The 26,622-nt window shown below is 42.2% G+C and overlaps 1 protein-coding gene across 1 annotated transcript in view; it reads left to right on the top strand.

The window, feature by feature from the left end:
• The window catches only part of LOC126335416 (UV radiation resistance-associated gene protein), a 107,039-nt gene that overhangs the window by 30,440 nt on the left and 49,977 nt on the right, over positions 1-26,622 (top strand). The window contains exon 4 of the mRNA XM_049998692.1: positions 22,236-22,509. Within this exon, the coding sequence (XP_049854649.1) occupies positions 22,236-22,509 (274 nt within the window). The remainder of the gene's footprint in view (positions 1-22,235; positions 22,510-26,622) is intronic.

The raw sequence follows: 26,622 nt of genomic DNA, 5'->3' as shown, positions 1-26,622 counted from the left end.
GATTTTAAAGTAACTATCGGCTGGCTTGTATGTTTCAAATTGAGACATGCAAAATATGGAATTAGACAGTCAGAGTGGAAAACTGTTAGCCAATAGCGAAGCTGCTAAACTTTTCACGGTGTCTTTTAAAAACATGATTAATAAGTAAGGCTACAAAAAAGTCTACAATGAGAAAAGTTGCTTATATTGGAAGAAAATGCCAATAAAGTCCCATAGTTTTCAAGAAGAAAATATCAGTGCCAGGTTTTAAGGCAACTAAATCACACACAACAGTTGTGATATGTGAAATGTAGCTGGAGCACACACATGCTGTTTTTGCTAATTGTTGGAAAGTCCTAAAATCTGTGGTACATTAAGGGAATACAAATGCAGCTAGAAATCTGAAAGTCCAACAGAATTCACAGATCAATGTAAACATTTTTGTAGAATGTTATAAAACTCTACTTATCCCTCAAGTCAAAAACCATCAGCTTGCAACTGGAAATTCTAGAAATCTTTTGTTGCCGATTCATCCTTCAAACCTTTTACTTGTAAGAGAAAATGAAGTTTAAAGTTGTTGTTTTGTCTTCCAGCATTACTTTAGTCCTCCAATCTATGGAGCGGGGTATCATTATGAGCTTCAAGTCTTATTACAAAAAGGCGTTACAGCACAAGGTATTGGACAAGGAAAAAGTAGGAACAAAATTACTCTGTAAGTTTACAAATAAACTGACTTGAATGGCGCTATATATGCAGCAGCAAAAGCTTGTGTTGCTGTTAAAGACACTGTACTAGCAAAGAGCCATCAAGCAGCTGATTTGTGTCCAGATTGGTTGGGCTGCTGAATCAAGAATCTTCAGGATTTGAAGAACGCTACCAGAAAAAAATGAAAGTATATGAGCCCAGAGACGCTTTCAGGTCTCTGACATAACTTATATATATAATGACGATGTAAATAAAACAGAAAGAAACTTCCACATGGGAAAATATATTAAAAACAAAGATTCCAAGACTTACCAAGCGGGAAAGCGCCGGCAGACAGGCACATGAACAAAACACACAAACACACACACAGAATTACGAGCTTTCGCAACTGGCAGTTGCTTCGTCAGGAAAGAGGGAAGGAGAGGGAAAAATGAAAGGATGTGGGTTTTAAGGGAGAGGGTAAGGAGTCATTCCAATCCCGGGAGCGGAAAGACTTCCCTTAGGGGAAAAAAAGGACAGGTGTACACTCGCGCACACACACACACATATCCATCCGCACATACACAGACACAAGCAGACATATTTAAAGGCAAAGAGTTAAGGGCAGAGATGTCAGTCGAGGCGGAAGTACAGAGGCAAAGAAGTTGTTGAAAGACAGGTGAGGTATGAGCGGCGGCAACTTGAAATTAGCGGAGGTTGAGGCCTGGCGGATATCGAGAAGAGAGGATGTACTGAAGGGCGAGTTCCCATCTCCGGAGTTCGGATAGGTTGGTGTTGGTGGGAAGTATCCAGATAACTCGGACGGTGTAACACTGTGCCAAGATGTGCTGGCCATGCATCAAGGCATGTTTAGCCACAGGGTGATCCTCATTACCAACAAACACTGTCTGCCTGTGTCCATTCATGCGAATGGACAGTTTGTTGCTGGTCATTCCCACATAGAAAGCATCACAGTGCAGGCAGGTCAGTTGGTAAATCACGTGGGTGCTTTCACATGTGGCTCTCCCTTTGATCGTGTACACCTTCCGGGTTACAGGACTGGAGTAGGTGGTGGTGGGAGGGTGCATAGGACAGGTTTTACACCGGGGGCGGTTGCAAGGGTAGGAGCCAGAGGGTAGGGGAGGTGGTTTGGGGATTTCCTCATCCCCTCAAACCCAGAACCTCTCACAGAAGAACCCCAAAAGTGCCCCACTTGTAACAGAATACTTCCCGGGACTGGATCAGACCTTGAATGTGGCTCTCCAGCAGGGATACGACTTCCTAAAATCCTGCCCCGAAATGAGATCCATCCTTCATGAAATCCTCCCCACTCCACCAAGAGTGTCTTTCCGCCGTCCACCTAACCTTCGTAACCTCTTGGTTCATCCCTATGAAATCCCCAAACCACCTCCCCTACCCTCTGGCTCCTACCCTTGCAACCGCCCCCGGTGTAAAACCTGTCCTATGCACCCTCCCACCACCACCTACTCCAGTCCTGTAACCCGGAAGGTGTACACGATCAAAGGGAGAGCCACTTGTGAAAGCACCCACGTGATTTACCAACTGACCTGCCTGCACTGTGATGCTTTCTATGTGGGAATGACCAGCAACAAACTGTCCATTCGCATGAATGGACACAGGCAGACAGTGTTTGTTGGTAATGAGGATCACCCTGTGGCTAAACATGCCTTGATGCATGGCCAGCACATCTTGGCACAGTGTTACACCGTCCGAGTTATCTGGATACTTCCCACCAACACCAACCTATCCGAACTCCGGAGATGGGAACTCGCCCTTCAGTATATCCTCTCTTCTCGATATCCGCCAGGCCTCAACCTCCGCTAATTTCAAGTTGCCGCCGCTCATACCTCACCTGTCTTTCAACAACTTCTTTGCCTCTGTACTTCCGCCTCGACTGACATCTCTGCCCTTAACTCTTTGCCTTTAAATATGTCTGCTTGTGTCTGTGTATGTGCGGATGGATATGTGTGTGTGTGTGCGCGAGTGTACACCTGTCCTTTTTTTCCCCTAAGGGAAGTCTTTCCGCTCCCGGGATTGGAATGACTCCTTACCCTGTCCCTTAAAACCCACATCCTTTCATTTTTCCCTCTCCTTCCCTCTTTCCTGACGAAGCAACTGCCAGTTGCGAAAGCTCGTAATTCTGTGTGTGTGTTTGTGTGTTTTGTTCATGTGCCTGTCTGCCGGCGCTTTCCCGCTTGGTAAGTCTTTTTAATAAATATATATATATATATATATATATATATATATATATATATATATATATATATATATATATATATATAAAACAGAAAGAAACTTCCACATGGGAAAAATATATTAAAAATAAAGATTCCAAGACTTACCAAGCGGGAAAGCGCCGGCAGACAGGCACATGAACAAAACACACAAACACACACACAGAATTACAAGCTTTCGCAACTGGCAGTTGCTTCGTCAGGAAGGAAGGAAGGAGAGGGAAAAATGAAAGGGTGTGGGTTTTTAAGGGAGAGGGTAAGGAGTCATTCCAATCCCGGGAGCGGAAAGACTTCCCTTAGGGGAAAAAAAGGACAGGTGTACACTCGCGCACACACACACACACATATCCATCCGCACATACACAGACACAAGCCTGTGTATGTGTATGTGCGGATGGATATGTGTGTGTGTGTGTGCGAGTGTACACCTGTCCTTTTTTTCCCCTAAGGGAAGTCTTTCCGCTCCCGGGATTGGAATGACTCCTTACCCTCTCCCTTAAAAACCCACACCCTTTCATTTTTCCCTCTCCTTCCTTCCTTCCTGACGAAGCAACTGCCAGTTGCGAAAGCTTGTAATTCTGTGTGTGTGTTTGTGTGTTTTGTTCATGTGCCTGTCTGCCGGCGCTTTCCCGCTTGGTAAGTCTTGGAATCTTTATTTTTAATATATATATATATATATATATACTTCCACATGGGAAAAATATATTAAAAACAAAGATTCCAAGACTTACCAAGCGGGAAAGCGCCGGCTGACAGGCACATGAACAAAACACACAAACACACACACAGAATTACTAGCTTTCGCAACCGATGGTTGCTTCTTCAGGAAGGAGACGAGCATGTCTGCTTGTGTCTGTGTATGTGCGGATGGATATGTATGTGTGTGTGTGTGTGTGTGTGTGTGTGTGTGTGTGTGTGTGTGTGTGTGTGTGTGTGTGTGTGCGCGCGAGTGTACACCAGTCCTTTTTTTTCCCCTAAGGGAAGTCTTTCCGCTCCCGGGATTGGAATGACTCCTTACCCTCTCCGTTAAAACCCACATCCTTTCATCTTTCCTTTTCCTTCCCTCTTTCCTGACGAAGCAGCCGCCGGTTGCGAAAGCTTGAAATTCTGTGTGTGTGTTTGTGTGTTTTATTCTTTGTGCCTATCTACCGGCGGTTTCCCGCTTGGTAAGTCTTGGAATCTTTGTTTTTAATATATTTTTCCCATGTGGAAGTTTCTTTCTATTTTGATGAGACCGATGACCTCGCTGTTTGGTCTCTTCCCCCAAAACAACCCAACCCTCAATGAGGAGATTGTCAATCTCTTTAATTTTACTACTTGATAGTTCTTTTACCCCTCATGGTACCAAAAATTGTCCCCTACCTTGGTATTTTTCTCGACGCTTGTGATACTGCAGTACTTGGTCAATTAGATGGTTGGTTTATTATGTTTGTTTCAGTCTTAATACCTTTTGTGAAATCGGGTTGCACACTTAATGTATCTGCTACATCCATGACCATAGCAGTACTAAATGAGGACGAGGCAGTGCGTGTTGTGGAGCCAGGGACAGAAGAGGTTGGCATGGTATCATTAGCGGATGGGGCGAGTTGACTGCCTGTTGCGTCTTCTAACAAATTATCAAGAGACACAATGTTTAAAAACTGATGGTGTTTCCTTTTGAAGGCGTCCATAACACTACTGGATGAACTATGAATATGTATTTTCTTTTTACAGGTCATACTGACCACAATGTCTTTCATTTTGTGTCTAAAATTCCCACATAACTGAGTCGCTCGGAATTTTGATCCAGATGGTAAACACAAAGCTAATTCATTGTAATATGAATATGGATTAAAGACTGAACTAAAAGCTCCTGCAAAAGTCAAAAGGGAAGTATTACTAACAACAGGATATCACAGAGTGCAGTCAACAATAACTAACAGCAACAAAACGATCTATTGTTTCTGCTAAGAATTGAATGCACTGGTGGCCAGGGAGTCCAGTTGTCACTCCCAGGGTGCTAGAGGGGTGCAAACTTGGTTACACATTTGCAGATTATTCACAATGCTGCCTTGAGATAGCCCTAACTCGAAAATTGAAGTACTATTGTGTGAAGCTGAGTAGTACTTCATCATACCTGTGAAACACTGTACATGTTACTTTTCACAGACTGTGAAATATAAACAGCATTGTATGCATGGGTGTAATTTGTACATATGATATATTTTCAGTTCAAAATATTTACCTTCCACACAAACAAATGGCTGAATAAGTGTTTATGGACTAGATTCAAATTATTGTTAATTTTTGGACATCACCAAACTTTTTGTAAAACCGAATGCAAACAGCTGCTAAAACAAGGCCTCTCTTCTTCATATATATTTAAGGGAACCGTTACACTCACCTTTGCACCCCTAACTCAGGCTTCTGTATGTCTAGGTTTTCCCACATTGGTCCTAGTTTTGAGGGCATCCAGAGGTTACTGGAGGGATTTTTATGCAACTGTCTGGGCTAAAACTGAACCTTTTTTCATATCTGCAGAAATTTGGTTGATTGGAAAATAAAGAGACTGTAATAATGTTTAGTTAAAATTCATGAGGACCGGGCCATAGATAGTTTCCTTGTTTTAGTCTATTAAAAACCCAGTGGCAAGCACACTCAGATACTTTACTGTACACATATAGAATGTTCCAAAATGATCTTTACAACTTTGACCACATATATTTCAGAAGTGAGAATAGGTGAAAAGCAAGGTGTGATTTGCGGCATATTGTTCATGTACACCTGAAACTTTTTTTCTTATTTTTCCTTGTTCGTTATTGGCTGGCTAGCCCCCCCCCCCCCCCCCACCCCCCACTCCTCCCCCGCGCCGCCGCCACCACCACCACCCACCACCACCACCACCACCACCACCAATAGTTGGCACAGACCAAACCTGACACCAAGGTCCTGCAGAACCCATAATGGTTTTTTGGGGTGAGATCTCCAGGAACTACAAACTCACATTAGAGCTGCAAGAACACATGTTTATGAAGACATGCTAGGATAGACATCTAAATTGAATATAGCTGAGATATCCAGTGTGTTACAGATGGCACACACATTTAAGATGTTCGTCTGTCCCTCAACGGGCTTGGCGACCCTGGGGTTTCTGAGCTGGGGACTTGTAAGTCCGCTAGCCCTCTGCCACTGTAAGCTCTGCACATGCTTCAGCGACCACAGTGCGGCGTGGTGGTGGAATGTTGTGTGTCTCAGGGAATGGGGATCTTGTCTTCACTGCCTGGATCTCGAGGATGGAACAAACCTCTATAAAAAAAACCTCTCAATTTCAAGGTGTGCTGTGCTGCGTGCTGACGAGATGCATGGTTGTTGCAGTGGAACAGTCGTAAGTGGGCAACCTCTGGGAAACCTGCCGCACCTCAGTTGTATAAGGCTTACTCAGGCATGCGGAGCTCTGTCTCAGTGAACCCTTATTTCCCTAGCTACTCGTGGGACTGCGTTCCCTAGCAACTCATGGGAGCGAGATGGAACCCTCAAAATCATCATCTTCTTCTTCTTCTTCTTCTTCTTCTTCTTCTTCTTCTTCTCCTCCTCCCAGTAGGAAGGGTGTACCGCATGGAAGTTCTCACACCCATTCATCAAAAAGAATGAGGGAGGCTAGTCCTCCTGATAATCAACTTGTTATCAGTAATGGGCCTCAAGGAGTTGTGAATCACAACGTCTTTGTAGTGATCAAAAGGAAGGAGGGGATGTTTGAAAAAGTGTCTCCCTTCTATATCCATAAAGGCTCAGAAGGGCTGGCTTGTACCCTAAAGTCTATTAAGCGGTTGTGGAATGGTTCTTTGCTTGTCGAGACTAACCGGGCCGGGCAAAGCAGGTGGAACTTCTTATGAAGTCACAGAAATTGAGTGAGTACAACATCATTGTTGAGTTGCATAAACCCCTTAACTCCAGCGAATGTGTGGTAACCTGCCATGGTATTATGGACATAGGGTTTGCTGAACTGAAACAAGAATGGACACCACAGGGGATCATAGATGTGGAACAAAGGACACACAAGACCAATGGAGACACTGAGAAGACTGCCACTTTTATTGTGAACTTCAATTCTCCAAGCTACCTGAGCACATCATGGCAGGTTTCCTCCGACTTAGGGTTCGGTCCTATGTACCTAAACCTATTCGACACTTTAAATGCCAGTGTTCTGGCCATAGAATGCTAAGTTGCAGAGGTGAAGCGACTTGTAGAAGTGTGGAAAGGCAGTTCATGAAGCTGGGACTGACTGTCTGTCTCCAGCAGTCTGCATTAAGTGCTCTGGGAACCCAGTCTGGAGCCGAGCCTGCACTGTTTTTGCAGAGGAATTCAAAATTCAGGAAATCAAAGTGACCAAGCGGATCCCCTACGCAGAAGCCAAAAAGGACTATCAGATAACCCCTGTCTTTGCCACTTTTTATGCTTCCTTGGTGGAGAAACCTGTCATTAAGGTCAACATTTTTACTCAGACAACGTCCATTGTACCATTTTCTACCACTAGCATCTGTACTTGCACCTGCATGTGCCAAAGGCGAGTGAAAGACATAGCGATCCAGCCAGCCATGATGGAAGAAACCAGTAATGCTTCAGCAGTGCGGAGTCCAAAGGCACCCCAAAAGCAGAGTGCCTCTCAACGCCAACTTTCTTCAAAGAAAAGTGGCTCTCACCGCCCTCCTTTCCCCTCATCCTTGCTGGGAAAGGGAGTGGGAAAAGGAACTTAACATCTACATCCACAACAGGCTTTCCTGCGCCAGCATCACCTGTTAGGAATATTTTTTGACATTGAAAAGGCATACAACACTACTTGGAGGCATCTTATCATCAGGCAGCTCCACGAATGGGGTTTTCGTGGATGTCTTCCCAATTTTATTCGGTCCTTCCTGTCGCCACGTTATTTTCGGTACCGAGTCAGAGACGTACTGTCTAGTCGCTTTGAACAAGAGAACGGTGTTCCTCAAGGTAGAGTTTTAAGTGTGACGGTCTTTGCTATTGCTATTAATAGTATTACGTCTGTTGTGAAAAGTCCTGTGCAGTGTTCCTTGTTTGTGGACGATTTCTCTGTATTTTGCTCTTCTTCAAGCCTTGCAACGACGACTCGTCAGTTGCAACTCACTCTGTGATGTTTGGATGAATGGGCACAGAAGAGTGGTTTAAGTTTTCAACTTATAAGTCGGTGTGTGTTCTTTTTAACCGTTCTCGTTCCATTTTTGACTTGCCTGAGTTGAGGATGAGGGACACCGTTCTGAATTTTAAAGACACGGTGAAGTTTCTGGGCCTCACTTTTGATTCTAAGCTTACGTGGCTGCCACACATTAAGGAACTGAAAAAACTGTCTCTTAAGGCGCTGTCTATTTTAAAATGTCTTAGTCACCTCACATGGGGAGCAGACAGGACTTGTCTGCTCTGGTTTTACAGAGTCTTTGTGCGGTCCCGGCTTAATTATGGATGCACGGTGTATGGGTCTTAAAGACCCACTTATTTGAAGCTTTTGGATGTGGTGCACCATGAGGGGATTCGGCTGGCCACTGGAGCGTTCAGAACGAGCCCCATACCGAGCCTGCATGCAGAGGCAGGTGAATCACCACTTCACCTCCGGCGGCGTCTACTAATGGTGCACCAGGCCTATCAAACATTATCCACACCATACACGCCTGCATACCACACTGTTGCTCAGCCTCCACTGGAAAGGCTTTTTCGCAACCGTCAACGAGCAACAAGGCCCTATGGGATTCGTGCAAAGGATTGCATTTTAGAGATGGGTGTGGCCGGTTTTAATGTTTCATGTCGAGGTTGGAGCAGATACCCACCTTGGCTCCTCCAGAGGCCCAGACTGATTTTAGATTTGACAAATTTTAAAAAAGACAGTACATCAGATTTTACTTTCAAATCTTTATTTTTTAACATTTTAGATAGGCATCATGATTTTACAGTAGTATACACTGATGGATCCCAACAGGGGGATTTTCTTGGCTGCTCAGTAGTGTTCCCCGAACGTGTCATCAGGATTCGCCTTCCCCAGGAATACACTGTTTTTTCCGCAGAACTTCACGCGATCCTGAAGGCATTGGAGCAGATACGGTGTACTCAGGGCAAAAACTTTCTAATTTGCTCTGACTCAATTAGCGCATTACAGTCACTGCAGAACCTGTACCCAGCGGAGAAGTTGGAACAGCTGATTTACGACCAACTGTACATCCTCCAACGACAGGGCAGGCAAGTGTCCTTTTGCTGGGTGCCAGGGCATGTGGGCATACGGGGAAATGAACAAGCTGATAGAGCTGCCAAGGACGCCTGCAGATTACTGGAGGTGTCACAATGTTCTATTCCTTTGCAAGGTATTGTTTCTGTGCTGCGGCGGAAGTGTATGCAATTGTGGGAGGAGGAATGGCTGGCGGTGAGGGAAAATAAGCTGCGATTGGTGAAACCCACCATCCAGCCGTGGTGTTCTTCCTGCCGGTCACCTAGGCGTCACGAAGTGACCCTTACACATCTTCACATAGGGCACTGTCCTCTTACGCATACCTTCTTACTACAGCGAGAGGAACCCCCATTGTGTGATGCCTGTGGCGTACAAATCACTGTATGCCACATTTTAGTTGAGTGTGATTTATATCATTCTGTCAGGGCGGAAGTTAATATTAGTGGGGATCTGCCCTCGATTCTAGCCGATGACGAGGCGAGTGTCAAGAAAGTTTTAAGGTACTGTGATGTTTCTGGGCTTCAGCCAAAAATTTTAGGTTGGAATTTTTAGTGTGTTGCCGAGTGGCTTATCACTCCTTTTTATACTTGTAATAGGCCAGTTCCAAACATGTGCTATGTGTTTCATTTTAACCCTTTCACCTACGTTCTCTTGCAGTTATCCTCTTTATGTGCTGCATTCCACTTTGCAACTGTTGATGTGCACACTGCCTATGTAGCCTTTCACTTTTAATTTTAGTCCTATTTTAGCACTTGCTGCATTTTAGTGACACTCGTCCGTTGTTGTTTCCGTTCGGGCGCTAAAGACTACACTGTTGAGCGCACATATCCACCATATCCATCCATCCACCATCTACATCCATACTCCGCAAGCCACCTGACGGTGTGTGGCGGAGGGGTTAAAAGCTGACCCAGGCACCATCAGACTTCATTCTGGCACGTCTGACTGATGATGATATCATGGATTTTGATGCCTCATCACCAAACCCATTCAGCCCTATCACTCCGCCTTGCTCTACTACAAGCACCTCATCACCTCAGCGCAAAGACAGGGGTAAATCAAGACCACATTGATGAAACGGCTCCCATACTCCAGTGGAATATCAGTGGATACAGGACTCATCTGGAGGAATTGAGACTCCTTGTACAGGACAGATCCTTTTGCCTTTGCCTTCAAGAGACTCATTTTAAGGAGACTGACACACCTGTACTTGGAGGCTATCACCTCTACAGAAAAGGGCAAAAGGTGGGGTTGCAGTGTTTGTAAAGGACACTTTTCACGCCTCACCTATTCCTTTAACAACAACACTACAAGCAGTTGCTGTAGTGGCCCATGTTGTGACTTCACTGTGTGCTCTTTGTACGTACCACCTGATGAACCTCTTGACAGTGGGGTTCTCACTTATCTTCTTGCGGAACTCCCCCATCCCTTCCTCCATATGGGGTTCTCACAGCACTTGCCTAAATGGTTGGGCACTGCACATAACAGATCTCATACTTTTGAACATGGGTCAAGCCATACATTTTAGCACCACTACAGGTTCGTCTACCCCCATAGACCTCTCCTTCTGCTGTCCTGCTCTTGGGGACATTGCTCAGTGGGCAGTGGACAATTACCTTCATGGTAGTGACCATTTCTGTATCAGGATCCATCTACCTAATGGAGCAGATTCTGAAACAAAGCCACCAAGATGGTTGTTCAAAAAGGCTAACTGGATGCTTTACAGGCAGTTACCTGCTTTTGAGCAATGTGACGGCATACAGGACTGGGTTGATCACATTATAGCTGTGATTCACCATGCCGCTGATGCATCCATCCCAAAGTCTGTGGAAACCGTAGGAAATGACCTGTCTCTTGGTGGAATGATGAGTGTTGTTTTGCAGTCAGGCACACAAGGGCATCAATGCGTAGATTCAGTAGATGCCCTACAGATGAGAATCTTGCCAACTTTCGAACGGCGCATGCAAAGGTGAGGAGAATAATTTGGGAGAGTAAGCAGCAGTCTTGGCAAGAGTTCCTAAACTCTCATCAATAGGTCCACACCCACATATAACGTATGGGAAGCCATTAGGAGGATTTGAAGGCACAACTCTCGACCACCAATAGCAGCTGTATGAATCCCCCCTGCAGGTTCAGGGGTATGAATAGGGCCACGGTGTTCCTGCCTGTCATAAGAGGCGACTAAAAGGAGTCTCAAACATTTCGGCCCATATGTGATGGTCCCCTCTTGGGTTTGGCCACCATATTTCAAAATTATTCTGAAGAGTGAGCCAATTGGGGAAGGGCGCCTTACTTGGTGCATTGTGTCCATCGTGCAATGAGACCTTCAGCCAACTTATTCATCATTGCATTGGAGTCCCACTTGCTCTCCATCTCTTGGGCGAGGATACATTCCTGGGTGCGATTTCTGCCATGCACTGTGCAGTGTTGCTTTCTGCACTGATGATGACCATGGACCACTTGCCACCTAATATCCAGCACGGTAGCCAGTTCGTTGTGGTGGGGCTGCCATGTACCCAGTTGGTTGTAGCCCCCTGACAACACAGGGATCACTCTACTGATGCCTGCGCCGTTAACTCCCCATGTATGCCACGGAGTAGATGCCTATCTCCCTGGAGCATCGGGCCTCCCGGCAATGGCCATCCTGCCAGTTGGCCCTTGCTGTGGCTAGGTGGCACCCATGGGGAGGGCCCTTGGTCGCAGTAGATGGCATCAGGGTGGATGACATGCAATGAAGTGTGGCACATCTTCTCTTGCTGGTGGCCAACCACCAGCTGTATCTAAGCATTCAAGGGCTTACTTTAATGCAAACATGTATGACCCCAAATCGTTCCACTCCGTGGCCACACCATGGGAGGAACAAAAGGCTATGAATGACAGCGAGATGTATTCGCCGCGGTATCTAGTCTGTAAGAGAGCTGATGGGGAATCCTTTGTGTCCATGAAGCCTCAGTTATTTGTAGAGCATTTAGAGGACAAGTGTGGGTTCTGGAAACCAGGTCCCTACTCAGTCGCTCCCAGTGTGGGTTCAGGAGGTATCACTCCACTCTCAATAACCTGAACCTGGTCTAAGCTGCAATTCAACAAGCTTTCCTTTGTAAGAAACACCTTATAGATGTTTTCTTCGATTTGGAAAAGCCCTATGACACTAGCGGGAGGCATAATATTTTGTTGCAGCTCTATCAGTGGGGATTCCATGGACGTCTAACGACCTTCATACGGTCCTTTCTCTCGGACAGATATTTTAGATACAGGGTTGGGAATGTCTTATCTGACCATTTTAAGCAGAAGAATGGTGTCCCTCAAGGGAGTGTTTTAACTGTCACGGCTTTTGCCATCGCAATCAATAGTATTATAACCGCAGTGCGACGTCCAGTACTACGTTCCTTGTTTGTGGACGACTTATCCATCTTCTGTGCATCCTCCAGCCTTGCCATGGCTACTGGGCAATTGCAACTGACGATCAGGTGGTTGGAAGAATCGTCTTGCGCCACAGGTTTTAAATTATCATTAGAGAAAACAGTTCATGTTGATTTTAATAGTTCCCGCTGACTGTTTAATTTGCCAGTTTTAAAACTGGGGGGACACCATTCTCACTTTTAAGGAAAAGGTGATGTATCTGGGTCGTATCTTTGATGAGAAGTTAACATGGTTGCCACACCTTAAAGAACTGAAACTGAGATGTCTCAAGGCCTTAAACATCCTTAAATGTGTCAGTGACAGGTCTTGGGGAGCCGACAGAGCACATCTGCTCCAACTTTATATAGTCCACAGCTTGTGATCTCGCAGTTACGTTCTCGCTTCCCTAGCACGGGGTGCCAGGCTCGATTCCCGGTGGGGTCAGGGATTTTCACCTGCCTCGAGATGACTGGGTGTTCTTTTTGTCCTCATAGTTTCATCATTCAAGACAGTGATGAGATTGGACTGAGCAAAGATTGGGAATTTGTACAGGTACGGATAACCGTGCAGTTGAGCGTCCCACAGACCAATCATAATCATCATCATCATCCAACTTTATAAGGCCTTTGTGTGACCCTGGATTAAATACGGATGCCAGATTTATGGGTCAGCAAGGCCTTCATATCTTAAAATGCTGGATGCAGTTCACCATGATGGTATTAGGCTGTCAACAGGGGCCTATCACACAAGCCTCTGCTCTCAATTCGATGTCTTCTTCTCGTGGTATGCCAAGCATATAGAGCTTTGCCCATTCCTACATCGTCAGCATCCAGTTACGTTGTTCAGCCGCCACTGGAATGGCTCTTCAATCATCAACCACAAGCTACTCGGCCATTTGAGAGAGCCTTGAATTATTACAGGTTGGGGACATTAACGTCTCAAAGCCAGGGGTGGAGTAGGGCATCCCCCTGGCTACTACCAAGCCCCAGATTGCTTTTAGAATTGACAGCTTACAAGAAGCATTGTACCCCAGAACATGTTTTTAAAATTAAATTTAATGAAATTTTACACAGCCATCCAGATTTTATTACCATCTACGTGGATGGTTCTAAGCAGGGAGATGTTTTCGGTTGTTCCATCATGTTTCCTGGCATTGTCCTCAGGATGGGGCTCCCAGAGCAGTTTTCAGTTTATTACATGGAACTGTTTGCTGTCCTGAGGGCAATGGAGCAGATGAGATGATGCCATGACAAAAAATTTATTGTCTGCTCTGATTCTCAAAGTGTCCTTTTCGCTGTTGGACAGATGTACCCAGCAGATCGGATGGTGCAACAAGTGCGGGACACTGTCCTTCTCCTGCAAAGGAAGTCACTTTTGGCTGGGTTCCAGGGCACATAGGCATCCAGGGAAACAAACTCGCTGATGATGCTGCTAAGGAGGCTCGCTCCTTTCCTCCTCCTGCCTACCGTTCAGTCCCTCTGCGGGCTGTGCAGCGTTACATGGCTTTATGCTTAATTACAGACTTACTATTTGATCAGTTGATTTGTTTTCACCATGTAACACCTGATGTTTACGTCCTCCTTCGTTGCTGAACGCCGTATCACTTTTCGTTCTGACGTCGCAACTCTTCCTTTCCTATATCTTTACTACTTTTTATCTATATAAATGATGAACTATTGGTTTTGCCGTTTAACAACTTTTTAATAACTGTGGAAGTATTACAGGCATCGGATCCCACCTAATGTGTCACCCGCCTATATGTTTTGCATGAACCTTTCAAGACTTGATCGATCTGTTTACAAAGAGAAAGCAGAATATCTCTTCCTTTGATGTTGTCCAACAACGACCTAGGAAGTTTGATGCCCTCGTGGCCCAGGCTCTTCCATGGTTCGCGGTAGTTTGCAGCATTCGTTTCATTCCTTGCCCACTTGCTGCTACGTTGAACTTTCGTGGTGATCCTTGGGCAACGTCTTCCACGTTATCTGCAACATAAATAAACTTTCTTCCCACAGTATTTCTGAAAACCCAAAAACAAACTTAAAGAACATAATAATAATAATAACTGTTCTTACAATTATTTGTATAAGTCTTGGTCAACTTAATGAGGGGTGGGACAGGTCTAAGCCTTGTGACACCACAACTGCCACTTCATTTATGACTAGGAAGGCCATATGTTGGTGGGAGTCCCAGTGGCTGGAAGTGAGGAACAATAAACTACGTTCCATCAAGACTTCAGTTCGACCATGGATCACCTCCTTCTGCTCGCAATGATTTGAAGAAGTAGCCCTTACTCTTCTTAGAGTGGTACATTGTCCATTGTCCATTGACACATGGCTTCCTCTTACGTAGGGAGGAGCCCCAGTACGTCAGAGATGCGGGACACAGCTGTCAGTACAACATCTTTTAATTGAGTGCGTTTTATATGTCGACCTGAGGGTTGAACTGGGTCTCCCACAGGATCTTCCTTCCATTTTAACTGATAATGAGTCGAGTGTTGTTCGTGTCTTAAAATTTTGTGTGGTGTCTGGAATTCTTCCCAAAATACTTGGTGTGCGATATTAATGTGTCACGGAGTGATTTGATGTTTTATTGGTCCAGTTTTATCATACAGCACAAATTGTACAATTGATATTGGACAGGTCAAAAATAAGTTACAATAATACATAGTATTAACAAAATAGTAGGCAAATTAAAAATAGGTACCTATTACAATTAATTTTGTTACGTATTGAGAAATTCTCTGACAGAATAGAAACAGTGCTTTGTTAGAAATGCCTTTAGTTTAGCTTAAAATATTGGATGACCAGCATTTTTTATTTCCTCTAGTATCTTATTGTGTATTATTACACCAATGTTAATTATTCTCCTCTGATAGGTGGTTGTTCTGTGATATTTTTGATGTATATTTGATTTCCCTCTGTTACTAAAGTTGTGTACATTTTTGTTCTGTAGCTGTTTGCCTGTTTTCAGGGGTAGTGCTTAGTGAACAAGATAGTTTCATAAATGAATAAACCTGAAACATTTAGAACACCAAGCTCAGTAAAATGGGATTTACAGGACTCCATCTTTTGAAGGCCACAAATTATTCTTAGAGTTGTTTTTTGCATTCTAAAAACCCTTACACTGTGAGTTGAGTATCCCCAGAAAATGATCCCATATTGGACTAGTGAGTGGAAATGTGTGTAATATGCCTGCAGTACTGTTGTTTTGCTTATTGTAGCCTTTAAATTCTTAGGCCATAGCACACAGATTATAGATTTCTAGAAAAGTTATTTATATGTGTATCCCACTTTAAGTCTTGCTGAACCCATAGACCCAAAAATTTGGTGACACATATTCTAGGGGATCATTTTAGACTGTGCTTGAATAGACACTTGATTAGTTGGAGAAATTAAATGAAAATCGACACACACAGTTTTTTCAGTGTTTATAATTAGTCTGGTTTTTTGTGAAAATCACTCAGAAAGTCTTTTCATAGAACTTTCTGCTGTGGCCTGCAGAGTTTCTGGACTGGATCCAGTGAGCAATATGCTAGTGTCATCGGCAAACAGGGTAGTTTTTGTGGGGCTCATATATTCAACTAAGTCGTCCACATAAATCAAGAAGCGTAGTGGACCTAAGACTGAGACCTGTGGTACCCCATATTTTATTGGTAATTCGCTAGAAAGAAAGGAGTTGTTTCTTGCTTTATTCATTTTGTTGAATTCATACTGAAGTGATACTTTCTGCCTGCAGTTTTTAGGTATGAACACAACCAGCTATGTGCTACACCTCTTACTCCTTGTCTTTCTAATTTTTCGAGCAGAATGTTATGATCCAGGATGTCAAAGGCTTTTGATAGATCTAGAAAAATACCTGCAGCTAATTTATGTTGACCAAGGGATTTTAAAATGCAGTCTAAGAATTCGAAAATTGTTGTCTGTGTAGATTTAGACTTTCTAAAACCATATTGTTGTACTGTAAGAGGTGCATATTTATTTACGAAACTTAAAACCCTGTCATAGAAGAGTTTTTCTAGAATTTTTGAGAAGGAACTTAACTGTCACACAGGTCGGTAGTTTGATATTTTTTCAGAAGAACCTTTTTTTGGCAGTGGTGAAACTTTTGCTATTTTAAAAATATCTGGAAATACACCAGTTTTTAAAGAGAGGTTGGAAATTTTTGCCAAGTGGTTTGCTATGTGGTGAGCACATTTTTTAAATATAAAATCAGGTACTTCATCAAGACCACTTGACATATATAAATTAATGAATTAAAGTGTTACTGGAGTTTGCATTTATTACATTTAATTACGACTTTTATTTGAAATATCAAAATTTTTTGTTTTTACTGAATTAGGATCTAGAAAATATGGTCAACTTAACACAATAAACTAGAACCTTAGGTTTCTGTGAACATTATGCTGGAAACCATATATTTCTACCTCTCCCCATTTGTAAAATATATGTGATTAAAGTTGTAAAGATAATTTTAGAACACCCTGTATTTTCATACTTCTTTATTGAGATAACGGGAAGCTGCCAACAACTGATGATCACATGCACCTTGATGCCACCCAACCTGCCAGACAGCTCTACTCATTGATTCCTTGCTCCAAATGAGTTCTTTGCTTGAACATGAACAATTCTGTAATGTGCTTTCATGAATCCTTGTTACTCACACACGTAATTTACGTCTGCTGATTGATAGGAGGTGCATGCAAACTGCCGTTGTCAGCACTGACACGCAAGCAAGGAAACATTCTCTTTCTCTTGTCCACACTCCCCATGGTATGAGGGCGGTCCCATAAGTACCTGGCCTAACCAAGAGGTGGCAGTCGTTGAAAAGTATCTCTGGATTAGAAAGTATACAATCCATGAAGCATATGTTTAAAGTTTAAAGATGCCACATTGCGTAATATTTGTTTGGCAGCTATCAATAGTGAACATTGTGAGTGAACTTGTGAAAATGGAGAAAATTGGTCATCGTCATGTGATACAATTTCTGAAAGGCCTCAGCACAACCAATATTAAAGCTGAGCTAGATTCTACAGTGGAAGAGTGCTCCTTCATTGACAACAGTAAAATATTGGATAGCTAAGTTTAAACGAGGCCGTATGAGTTGCCAAAACAAGCATCACAGTGTCGACCAAATGAGGTGATGACTCCAGAAATGGTGAAGAAACTCCACAAAGCGGTACTGTATGAGTGTCGATTGAAAGTGTGCGAGTTAGAAGACATAGTAGGAATTTCAAAAAGATATGAGAAAACTGTGTGCCAGATTTGTGCCACGTTTGCTCACACTCGAGCAAAAACAGTGTCATGAAGAGGTTTCAATTGACTGGTTAACGAAATTTTGCAGCAACAGAGCTGATTTTTGGTGCTGTTTCATAACCATAGCTGAAACATGGGTCCACTGCTTCACTCCTAAGACAAAAGGACTATCAAAACAATGGACACAAATTGGAGAACCAACCCCAAAGAAGACGGAGACCGTTTCATCTGCAGTCAAGGTCAGAGCGTCGGTTTTTTTGAATGTATGTAGGATCATTTTCATTGACTACCTTGAAAAAGGAAAAACTATCAATGGCGAGTATTATGCGAACTTATTGCAATGTTTGAATGAAGAAATCAACAAAAACGGCTGCATTTGGCCAAGAAGAAAGTGTTGTTTCTTCAGGACAGCTCACAAGTCCATTATTGCAATGGCAAAAATTAATGAATTAAAGTTTGAATTGCTACCTCATGCACAGTATTCACCATATTCAGCTCTCTCAGATTATTTTCTGTTCCCCAACTCGAAAAAATGGCTTGGTGGTTGACAATTTTCAACAAATGAAGACGTGATGTTGGCAGTTGATGGCTATTTTGAGGAGTTAGTTCTCATTACAAAAAGGGTATCAAACTGGAAAAAGTGTATAGAGCTGAAAGGAGATTATGTTGAAAAATAAATACATTTTTTCCAAATTTTTTTGTGTTTCCTTTGTTGGGTCGTGTACTTATAGGACCACCCTTGTAAATCATGGCCATCGGCCAACTTACCATCAACAAACTATTTGCGTCTGGGAAATTAATCTGATTTGACCCAGACATCCAGGGTTTTCAAAGTTCTTTTTATGGAATCAGCAATTTAAGTGATACATCAGCTTAAATAATTAAGTGTTAATAACATCTGGAACAACTTAATCCACAGCAATGTATAAATGAAAAGACAAAATTAGTCCATTCAGTACATAATTAAATGAACATATATAATGCTTATTGTAACTTTGACATACTCTCTGAGATACGTCTTCACTTATCCATGAGGGTAGGGCTACACTTTGGTGGTGTAATGTAGCACTGCTTTAATTCAAATAATGAAAATACTGTAGGCTGGTTTCACTCACAAGAATGAGTGGATAGCTTTGTTAAAACATTATAGTGTGGTTTTAGTTGAAAGAGTGACTAGATGATTCAACCAACAGAAAAACTGCTGACAGTTTTCAGTTGACAAGAAAGAATGAATAATTCAGTCAATACGTGAAGCTGCAACAATCTCAAATGTTTTCAATTGGTTGCTCCTACAGACTATTTTCATTTAAAAGAATGAGTTAGTAGTCCAACCAACTGAATCAATTATATTCAAGCCCCCCTATGCCTGTGTTTCAGTTGAAATCCCCCATTTGGTTTGATGCTGAGATGCTACCCCAATTCAGTTGTAGAACCTCTGCAATGCTGTTAAAGCTAGGTGGAATACTAGGTGGGCTGGGAATGTGGACTGAGGAGGGAGGCGTGCTGGGGTAGTCGATGCAGTTGTGCAAAGCCACTGTGTCAGGGTAGTGTAATGGTTTGTGCATCTGCCTAGTGACCCAGGAGATGTGGGTTTGAATTCCAGCCTTGGTACAAGTTTTCATATGTCAGTTCAGTGTTCATATACAGGATGAGGCAGCTAGGTCATAACACCCCTTGTATCTCCCCAACCATTATAGATACAAAGATGCCATTTGGACAGTGAATTGCAGGGACTATGGCTACTTGAATTCATCACATTTCATGTTTGTGCTATTTTTTATTACAGAGATATGAGGCCTTCTTTGGTTTTTTTAAATGGAGCCATATGTTAAACTTTAGCATAAACTGATAGGCTTAAAAAGACTGTTTCAAATATGTTTATATCATAATATGTAGGCAAGTAGTTTGTGAGACACAGATATGTTCTCATATCATGTTCATCTTTCGAAGTGGCATCGTCCAATGCGACCTTTCCTGTTGCCCACTGAGGAACTTAACAGGGAAGGCGTTGTTTTCCTGCTTCTCGATAACTCGCAAGGTGACACATGACATAGCTGGAGAGAAGGGTATAAATGTGCTGCTGGGGTATTGAGACATCACATTTGTCACAGTTTCTTGGGGGCAGACATGTACACCAACGAAGAAAAGTTAGATATGCTTCTAGTGTGTGGTGAAATCAGAAGAAATGCTGTTAAAGCAATAAAGCAATATGGAAAGCTGTATCCTGATTGTGAGCATCCTACGCGCCAGCTTCTTGCACGTATTTGCGGGATCATGGAATGCCATACAGAGGACAAGGCAGAAAACTGCAACTGGCAAGGTATATGAAGAGGGCATTCTGGCGTTGGCGCATGATGACCCTACTGTTTCATCATGACGTATTGCCTTGGAATGTGGTATAAGTCAGAGAAGTGTTCTGCGCACATTGCACCAACATAGATTTGACCCACTTCACCTTTCATAACATCAAGCACTCTCCGGTGTAGATTTCAAACAGCGCCAGGAATTTTACTGGTTTGCTCTGCAGCACCTACAAGATGATACAACGTTTTTTCAATGGGTGCTTTTTACTGATGAAGTGACTTTCACCAATCACGGTAAAGTGAATTTGCATAATATGCATTACTGGTCAACAGAGAACCCTCATTGGCTTCGACAGGTACAGCATCAGCAACCGAGGAGTGTTAATGTCTGGTGCGGCATCGTTGGAAATGTCATTGTGGGGCCGTACATCATTCCGGGTATACTAAATGGCAATAACTATGCACAGTTCCTGCAAAATGTTCTGCCCATTTTACTGGAAGAGGTACCACTAACTACGCGTCAGTGCACGTGGTTCCAACATGATGGCTGTCCTGCTCACTCTTCCTATGCGGCATAGAGCTGGTAAATGAAAAGTTCCCGGATTGTCTGATAGGACGACGTGCTGAAGTGAAGTGGCCAGCCCGGTCTCCTGATTTGACCTCTCTTGATTTTTTTCTGTGGGGAGCAATCAAACATAAAGTGTATGCTCAAATACCAACTACACCAGATGATATGGAGCAACGTATCATCGAAGCATGCGCTGATATTTCATGTGACACCCTCGCAGCCGTTCAAAAATCATTCGAACGGCGACCACAAATGTGCTTTGCAGCAGAGGGTAAGCATTTTGAGCATATGCTTCAGTAAAGTTTTGTATCATTTATAGTATGTATTTTGCATCTTTGTGTGTATTTACTTTGTATTGTGATCAATAGTAAATATTTTCAAATAAAAAACAAATATGTACAAAATAATTGTGACCAATAAGGGCCTCCTCATTTACATTTGTTTTTTCTGTTACTTAAATTGTATTAACATCTTGTAGTATTTTAATACTGTATGATATCTACTATTTTGTTATCACAGTTGTCAAATAACTGAATAATATTTGCACAGCATCATCAGTTAATTTTTGCCCAAAATATCGTAGTATGTATTACTATTGTCGGGTAAATGGGTGTGTTTGTGTAAGGACAGACTCGTGACGTTTACCATGTACTCTACGCAACAGGAAAGGTCGCATTGGACAGCGCCGCTTCGAAGGATGAACACGATATGAGGACATATCTGTGTCTCAAAAACTATTTGCGTAAATATTATGATATACACATATTTGAAGACGTCTTTTTAAGCCCAATTCACTGTCCAAGCGGCATCTTTTTATCTATTACGGTTGGGGAGATACAAGGGGTGTTATGACTTAGCTGCCTCTCCCTGTATAAATTAAAGACTGGCTTGAATGTGACATTGATGACTCTGGCTGTCACATATTGCTTGACAATATAAGTATTACCATTGTCATCAATGACCAAGAGCCTTGCGGGGGTGGGGAATAGCCTAGTGACAACAGTCATGCTCAAAAAGGACCATTCACTGAGAAAGCCTTTCACTGTCTTGAGATGACTATGAACTAGTTACAACCAGAAGAAGAACATAATGCATTCCGACTGCTGTCTTTAAAACATTTGCAACATTTGGTGGCAAAAAATGAGTCTTAGCTCTGAAACAAAAACAAATTTTGGTTTTCTTTTCTTAAAATTTAGGCCTTATTTAATAGTCATTTAAAATTCCTAGTCAATTGTCTATGTTAATTGTAAGATGTGTAATATGTATGTACAGTTTTGCATTTAATTCACTGTTTCTTTGTTTTACTTTTGTATGAGCATTGGTACAATATGTTTTTATAAATTATCAAATGATTGGTTAATCAAAAAATCAGTTACTCAACCCCACCCCCTCCACCCAATCAATGCTCTACTGTTAGGTCATGACTGCTTTTTGTTCATTTGCATGTGACAGTTGCTTAAAAAACAAAAATAATCAAGAACCTGAAGCTATCCTGGTCGAACTATTTAACATGTAAAGTATATAAGCTACTCTTTTTTATCACTGTAGTTTGTACTTCACCTAACAGATGATTTCAATTTACAGGTATTGTCATCCGTCTCTGGTTACACCGGAAACAAGAGAAGGATGTAGTTTTGACTGTTTGGGGTGTTTACTTCAATGGTTTAATTTACTTGGGACCCAAGCTCTGTTCAGATCCATCTTCATTTTGTATTAACACTATTGTGTTTCACATGCATGGTGGCTATTTTACTGCTCCTGAATGTTTTAAGGAGCAGCCCCAAAAGATTAGAAATTCTAGAATTTTACTCAATCAAAGTGATGTACGCCCCAGCTATACTGTTAGTCTTTTGCTAAGGTAAGTATACAGTTAAGATGTTGTTGGTTCTTAACTTAATTGACACTGCTTTGCTAGAAATGTACCTTTCCTCGTACTGTTTTTTCTTTTTTTTTGTTTCTTTTTATATTTTATTTACTCTTATTTTCTTATGTGTTCAGCGGAGCTCTCACCAAGTAATAAGTGTAACACTCAATTGGGTCTTCACAAGGTGTTGAGGCAAGACATCCACTGATCTTCCATATAGAATCTGTTATAAGTTACTGGCGATAGCAAAGATGTATTTGACCTGAAATTTGATTTCAACATCACAGTGCTTTACTAGGCATGGATGCGTTATGCAAGTGATATGCTCTTGCTATCCTCAAATCTTTAAACAGACTTACCCAGCATGTTACACTGGAGCTTTGGTTTAATGTGGACTTTGAACTATGGTGAATATTTTTCACTTTAACAAATCATTTCCTAACTGAAAGAAGCAAAAAATGCTGGGAAAAAGCCTGTGGCTGAATGAGGTTTGAACCCCAAACATTTGTATTTATAGTCTGACATTTAATGACTGATACCAAATAAAAAATGACAATTCAATGGAGGACTACCATTGATTTATGACCTACAATATTACATATGTATCTTAATTAGTGCATGAAGGATGTTGCATAACCTGTCCTGACATTACCTCTTTGTATATGTTGCACAATTTCAGTTGTTTACAATAAAGATTGGCAACGAGTCTTAGTTTTCTATCCTAACTTTTTTTCTCCGTGACAGTGACAAGCTGAGCTTCTACGGATTGACAGTGGCCAACAGCAGTCTCACATGATGGCAACATGGTCCCACCATACTTTTATTTATTTGTTTGTCTCTTTACATTCATTTTTCAGTGTAGTAATCACACAATGACACTTGCAAATGTCATATTGTTTACAAAGTTGTAGTAGATACTGTTACCATATTTGCTTACAGAGGTTAAATATATTTAATCTACAAAGGTTAATACATAATAGACACAATTTAGATTTCTTTAATGAATACAGATATTTATAAGAAAAGATTTTAACATTGTTTTAAATGGGTCCCCAGTGTTTGTTCTTCTGGCAGTTTGTAATACCAGATTGAGCCGCTGAAATATGGATCGTCATCTGTTAATTAGTTTTGTTCTTTGTCTGTAATAATTGAGCTCATTCCTTGTGTTTTGGTTATGTACATCTTAACATTTGAGTATGTCACTCTGATGGCTTACAATAATCTGATAAGTCTATACAAAGGGTGTCCCAGGTGGAGTGGTCAGTATTCAGGGATATGACAGGAACCATCCTTTTAGGCACAAACCTTCATATAGATATGTGCCCCATTCTGAATGGTTTCAGAGATAGAACCCATACAATGTACATTGTTATTTATTTTCTGTGTTATTCTATACATTCCGAGGTTTACACATTTACAAGAGTTATTACACATTACAACATGTATTTTACGAAATATCAGTTGAGAAATATGTACTATAGTGTCTTCCAAAGTATAAAGTCCCAGATTAAAGTATACAGGGTGGCCCATTGATCATGACCAGGCCAAATATCTCACGAAATAAGCATCAAACGAAAAAATTACAAAAAATGAAACTTGTCTAGCTTGAAGGGGGAAACCAGATGGCGCTATGGTTGGCCCGGTAGATGGCGCTGCCATAGGTCAAATGGATATCGACTGTGTTTCTTTAAATAGGAACCCCCATTTTTTATTACATATTCGTGTAGTACATAAAGAAATATGAATGTTTTAGTTGGACCACCTTTTTTGCTTTGTGATAGATGGTGCTGTAATAGTCACAAACATTTGGCTCACAATTTTAGACGAAAAGTTGGTAACAGGTAGGTTTTTTTAAATTAAAATTCAGAACGTAGGAACGTTTGAACATTTTATTTTGGTTGTTCCAGTGTGATAAACATACCTTTGTGAACTTATCATTTCTGAGAACGCATTTTGTTACAGGGTGATTACCTATAAATACTACATTAATGCAATAAATGCTCAAAATGATGCCCGCCAACCTCAATGCATTTGGCAATACATATAACGACATTCCTCTCAACAGCGAGTAGTTCACCCTCTGTAATGTTTGCACATGTATCGACAATGCGCTGACACATGTTGTCAGGCATTGTCGGTGGATCACGGAAGCAAATATCCTTCAACTTTCCCCACAGAAAGAAATCTGGGGATGTCAGATGCGGTGAACTTGTGGGCCATGGTATGTTGCTTTGACGACCAATCCACCTGTCATGAAACATGCTATTCAATACTGCGTCAACCTCACGCGAGCTATGTGCCGGACGTCTATCATGTTGGAAGTACATCGCCATTCTGTTATGCAGTGAAACATCTTGTAGTAACATCGGTAGAACATTACGTAGGAAATCAGCATACATTGCACCATTTAGATTGCCATCGATAAAATGGGGGCCAATTATCCTTCCCCCCATAATGCCGCACCATACATTAACCCGCCAAGGTCGCTGATGTTCCACTTCTCACAGCCATCGTGGATTTTCTGTTGCCCAGTGGTGCATATTATGTCAGTTTACATTACCGCTGTTGGTGAATGACGCTTCAACGCTAAATAGAATGCGTGTAAAATATCTATCATCATCCCATACTTTCTCTTGTGCCCAGTGGCAGAACTGTACTGGTGCAATCGATGTTGATCTAGCATTCTCAACACCGACATTTTTGAGATCCCCAATTCTTGTGCAATTTGTCGGCTACTGATGTGCGGATTAGCCATGACCTCAGCTAAAACATCTACTTGGGCATCATCATTTGTTGCAGGTCATGGTTGATGTTTCACATGTGGCTTAACACTTCCTGTTTCCTTAAATAACGTAACTATCCAGCGAACGGTCCTGACACTTGGATGATGTCATCCAGGATACTGAGCAGCATAGATAGCACACGCCCGTTGGGCATTTTGATCACAATAGCCATACATCAACATGATATTGACCTTTTCTGCAATTGTTAAACGGTACATTTTAACACGAGTAATGTATCACGAAGCAAATACCGTACGCATTGGTGGGATGTTGCATGATACCACATACTTATACATTTGTTACTATTACAGCACCATCTGTCACAAAGCGAAAAAAGTGGTCCAACTAAAACATTCATATTTCTTTACGTACTACGCCAATATGCAATAAAAATGGGGGTTCCTATTTTAAAAAATGCAGTTGATACCCATTAGACCTATGGCAGTGCCATCTAGTGGGCCAACCATAGCACCATCTGGTTTCCCCCTTCAAGCTAGACAAGTTTCATTCTTTGTAGTTTTTTCATTTGATGCTTATTCCATGAGATATCTGGCCCAGTCACTATCAATGGACCACCATGTATACCCCATGACAGCAACTCAAGCTAAGGGCAGTCACTGTCAGATGAAGCCACGAATGAGAGTCGTCGGAGAAGGCACGCCCTCAAGAGGTTCCCAACACCGCTGCTGCTGGAAGTCTACTTCTGTCAGAGTGCAGCACCATACAACCCAGTCTGTGACAGCAGACTATGATAACAGCTTCATCATAGGTCAGACCCAGGCATTGAGCTAGTATCATTAGTCAGAACTGTGTACCAGAGTTATAATTAATGGAATATGAATTTGATGATAATGCAATATTGTTCAAGTGATAAACAGCTACCGTGTACTGTGACAGTACCATAAATATATGTTATACAATTGGATAGACAAAAAATCCACTCACCAAGTGATGGCGGGACAAATCACATAAAAGTTAATGAAATGTGCAAGCTATCTGAGCCAGTGGCTCCTTCTCCTGGCAGAAGGGTTGAAGGGGAAGGAAAAGTGGTGAAGGAAAATGGCTGGTGATGTTTGGGAAATGGGAATAATTACAGAAAAGTCACCCAGAACCTTGCCTGAGTGTCCACCTAGATGGGCTCTGTTCTTTCCAAAGCTGACTGGGATGCTTTCACCATTGCCTCACCCTTCACACCCTGCCACATGGAGGTATCAATGCAGTTGTCAAGAGCACAACTGCAGCCGTTCTATTGGCAGCTGACCCAGTGATCCCCTCGTCTTTTGGGATCCCCTCATCGGAAAACAGTACCTTGTTGGGCCCTTGA

The sequence above is a fragment of the Schistocerca gregaria genome, chromosome 2 (assembly GCF_023897955.1).
Source record: "Schistocerca gregaria isolate iqSchGreg1 chromosome 2, iqSchGreg1.2, whole genome shotgun sequence".
In the NCBI taxonomy this organism is placed as follows: domain Eukaryota; kingdom Metazoa; phylum Arthropoda; class Insecta; order Orthoptera; family Acrididae; genus Schistocerca; species Schistocerca gregaria.
The sequence above is the reverse complement of the archived record's forward strand: the minus strand, read 5'-3'. Positions and strand labels throughout refer to the sequence as shown.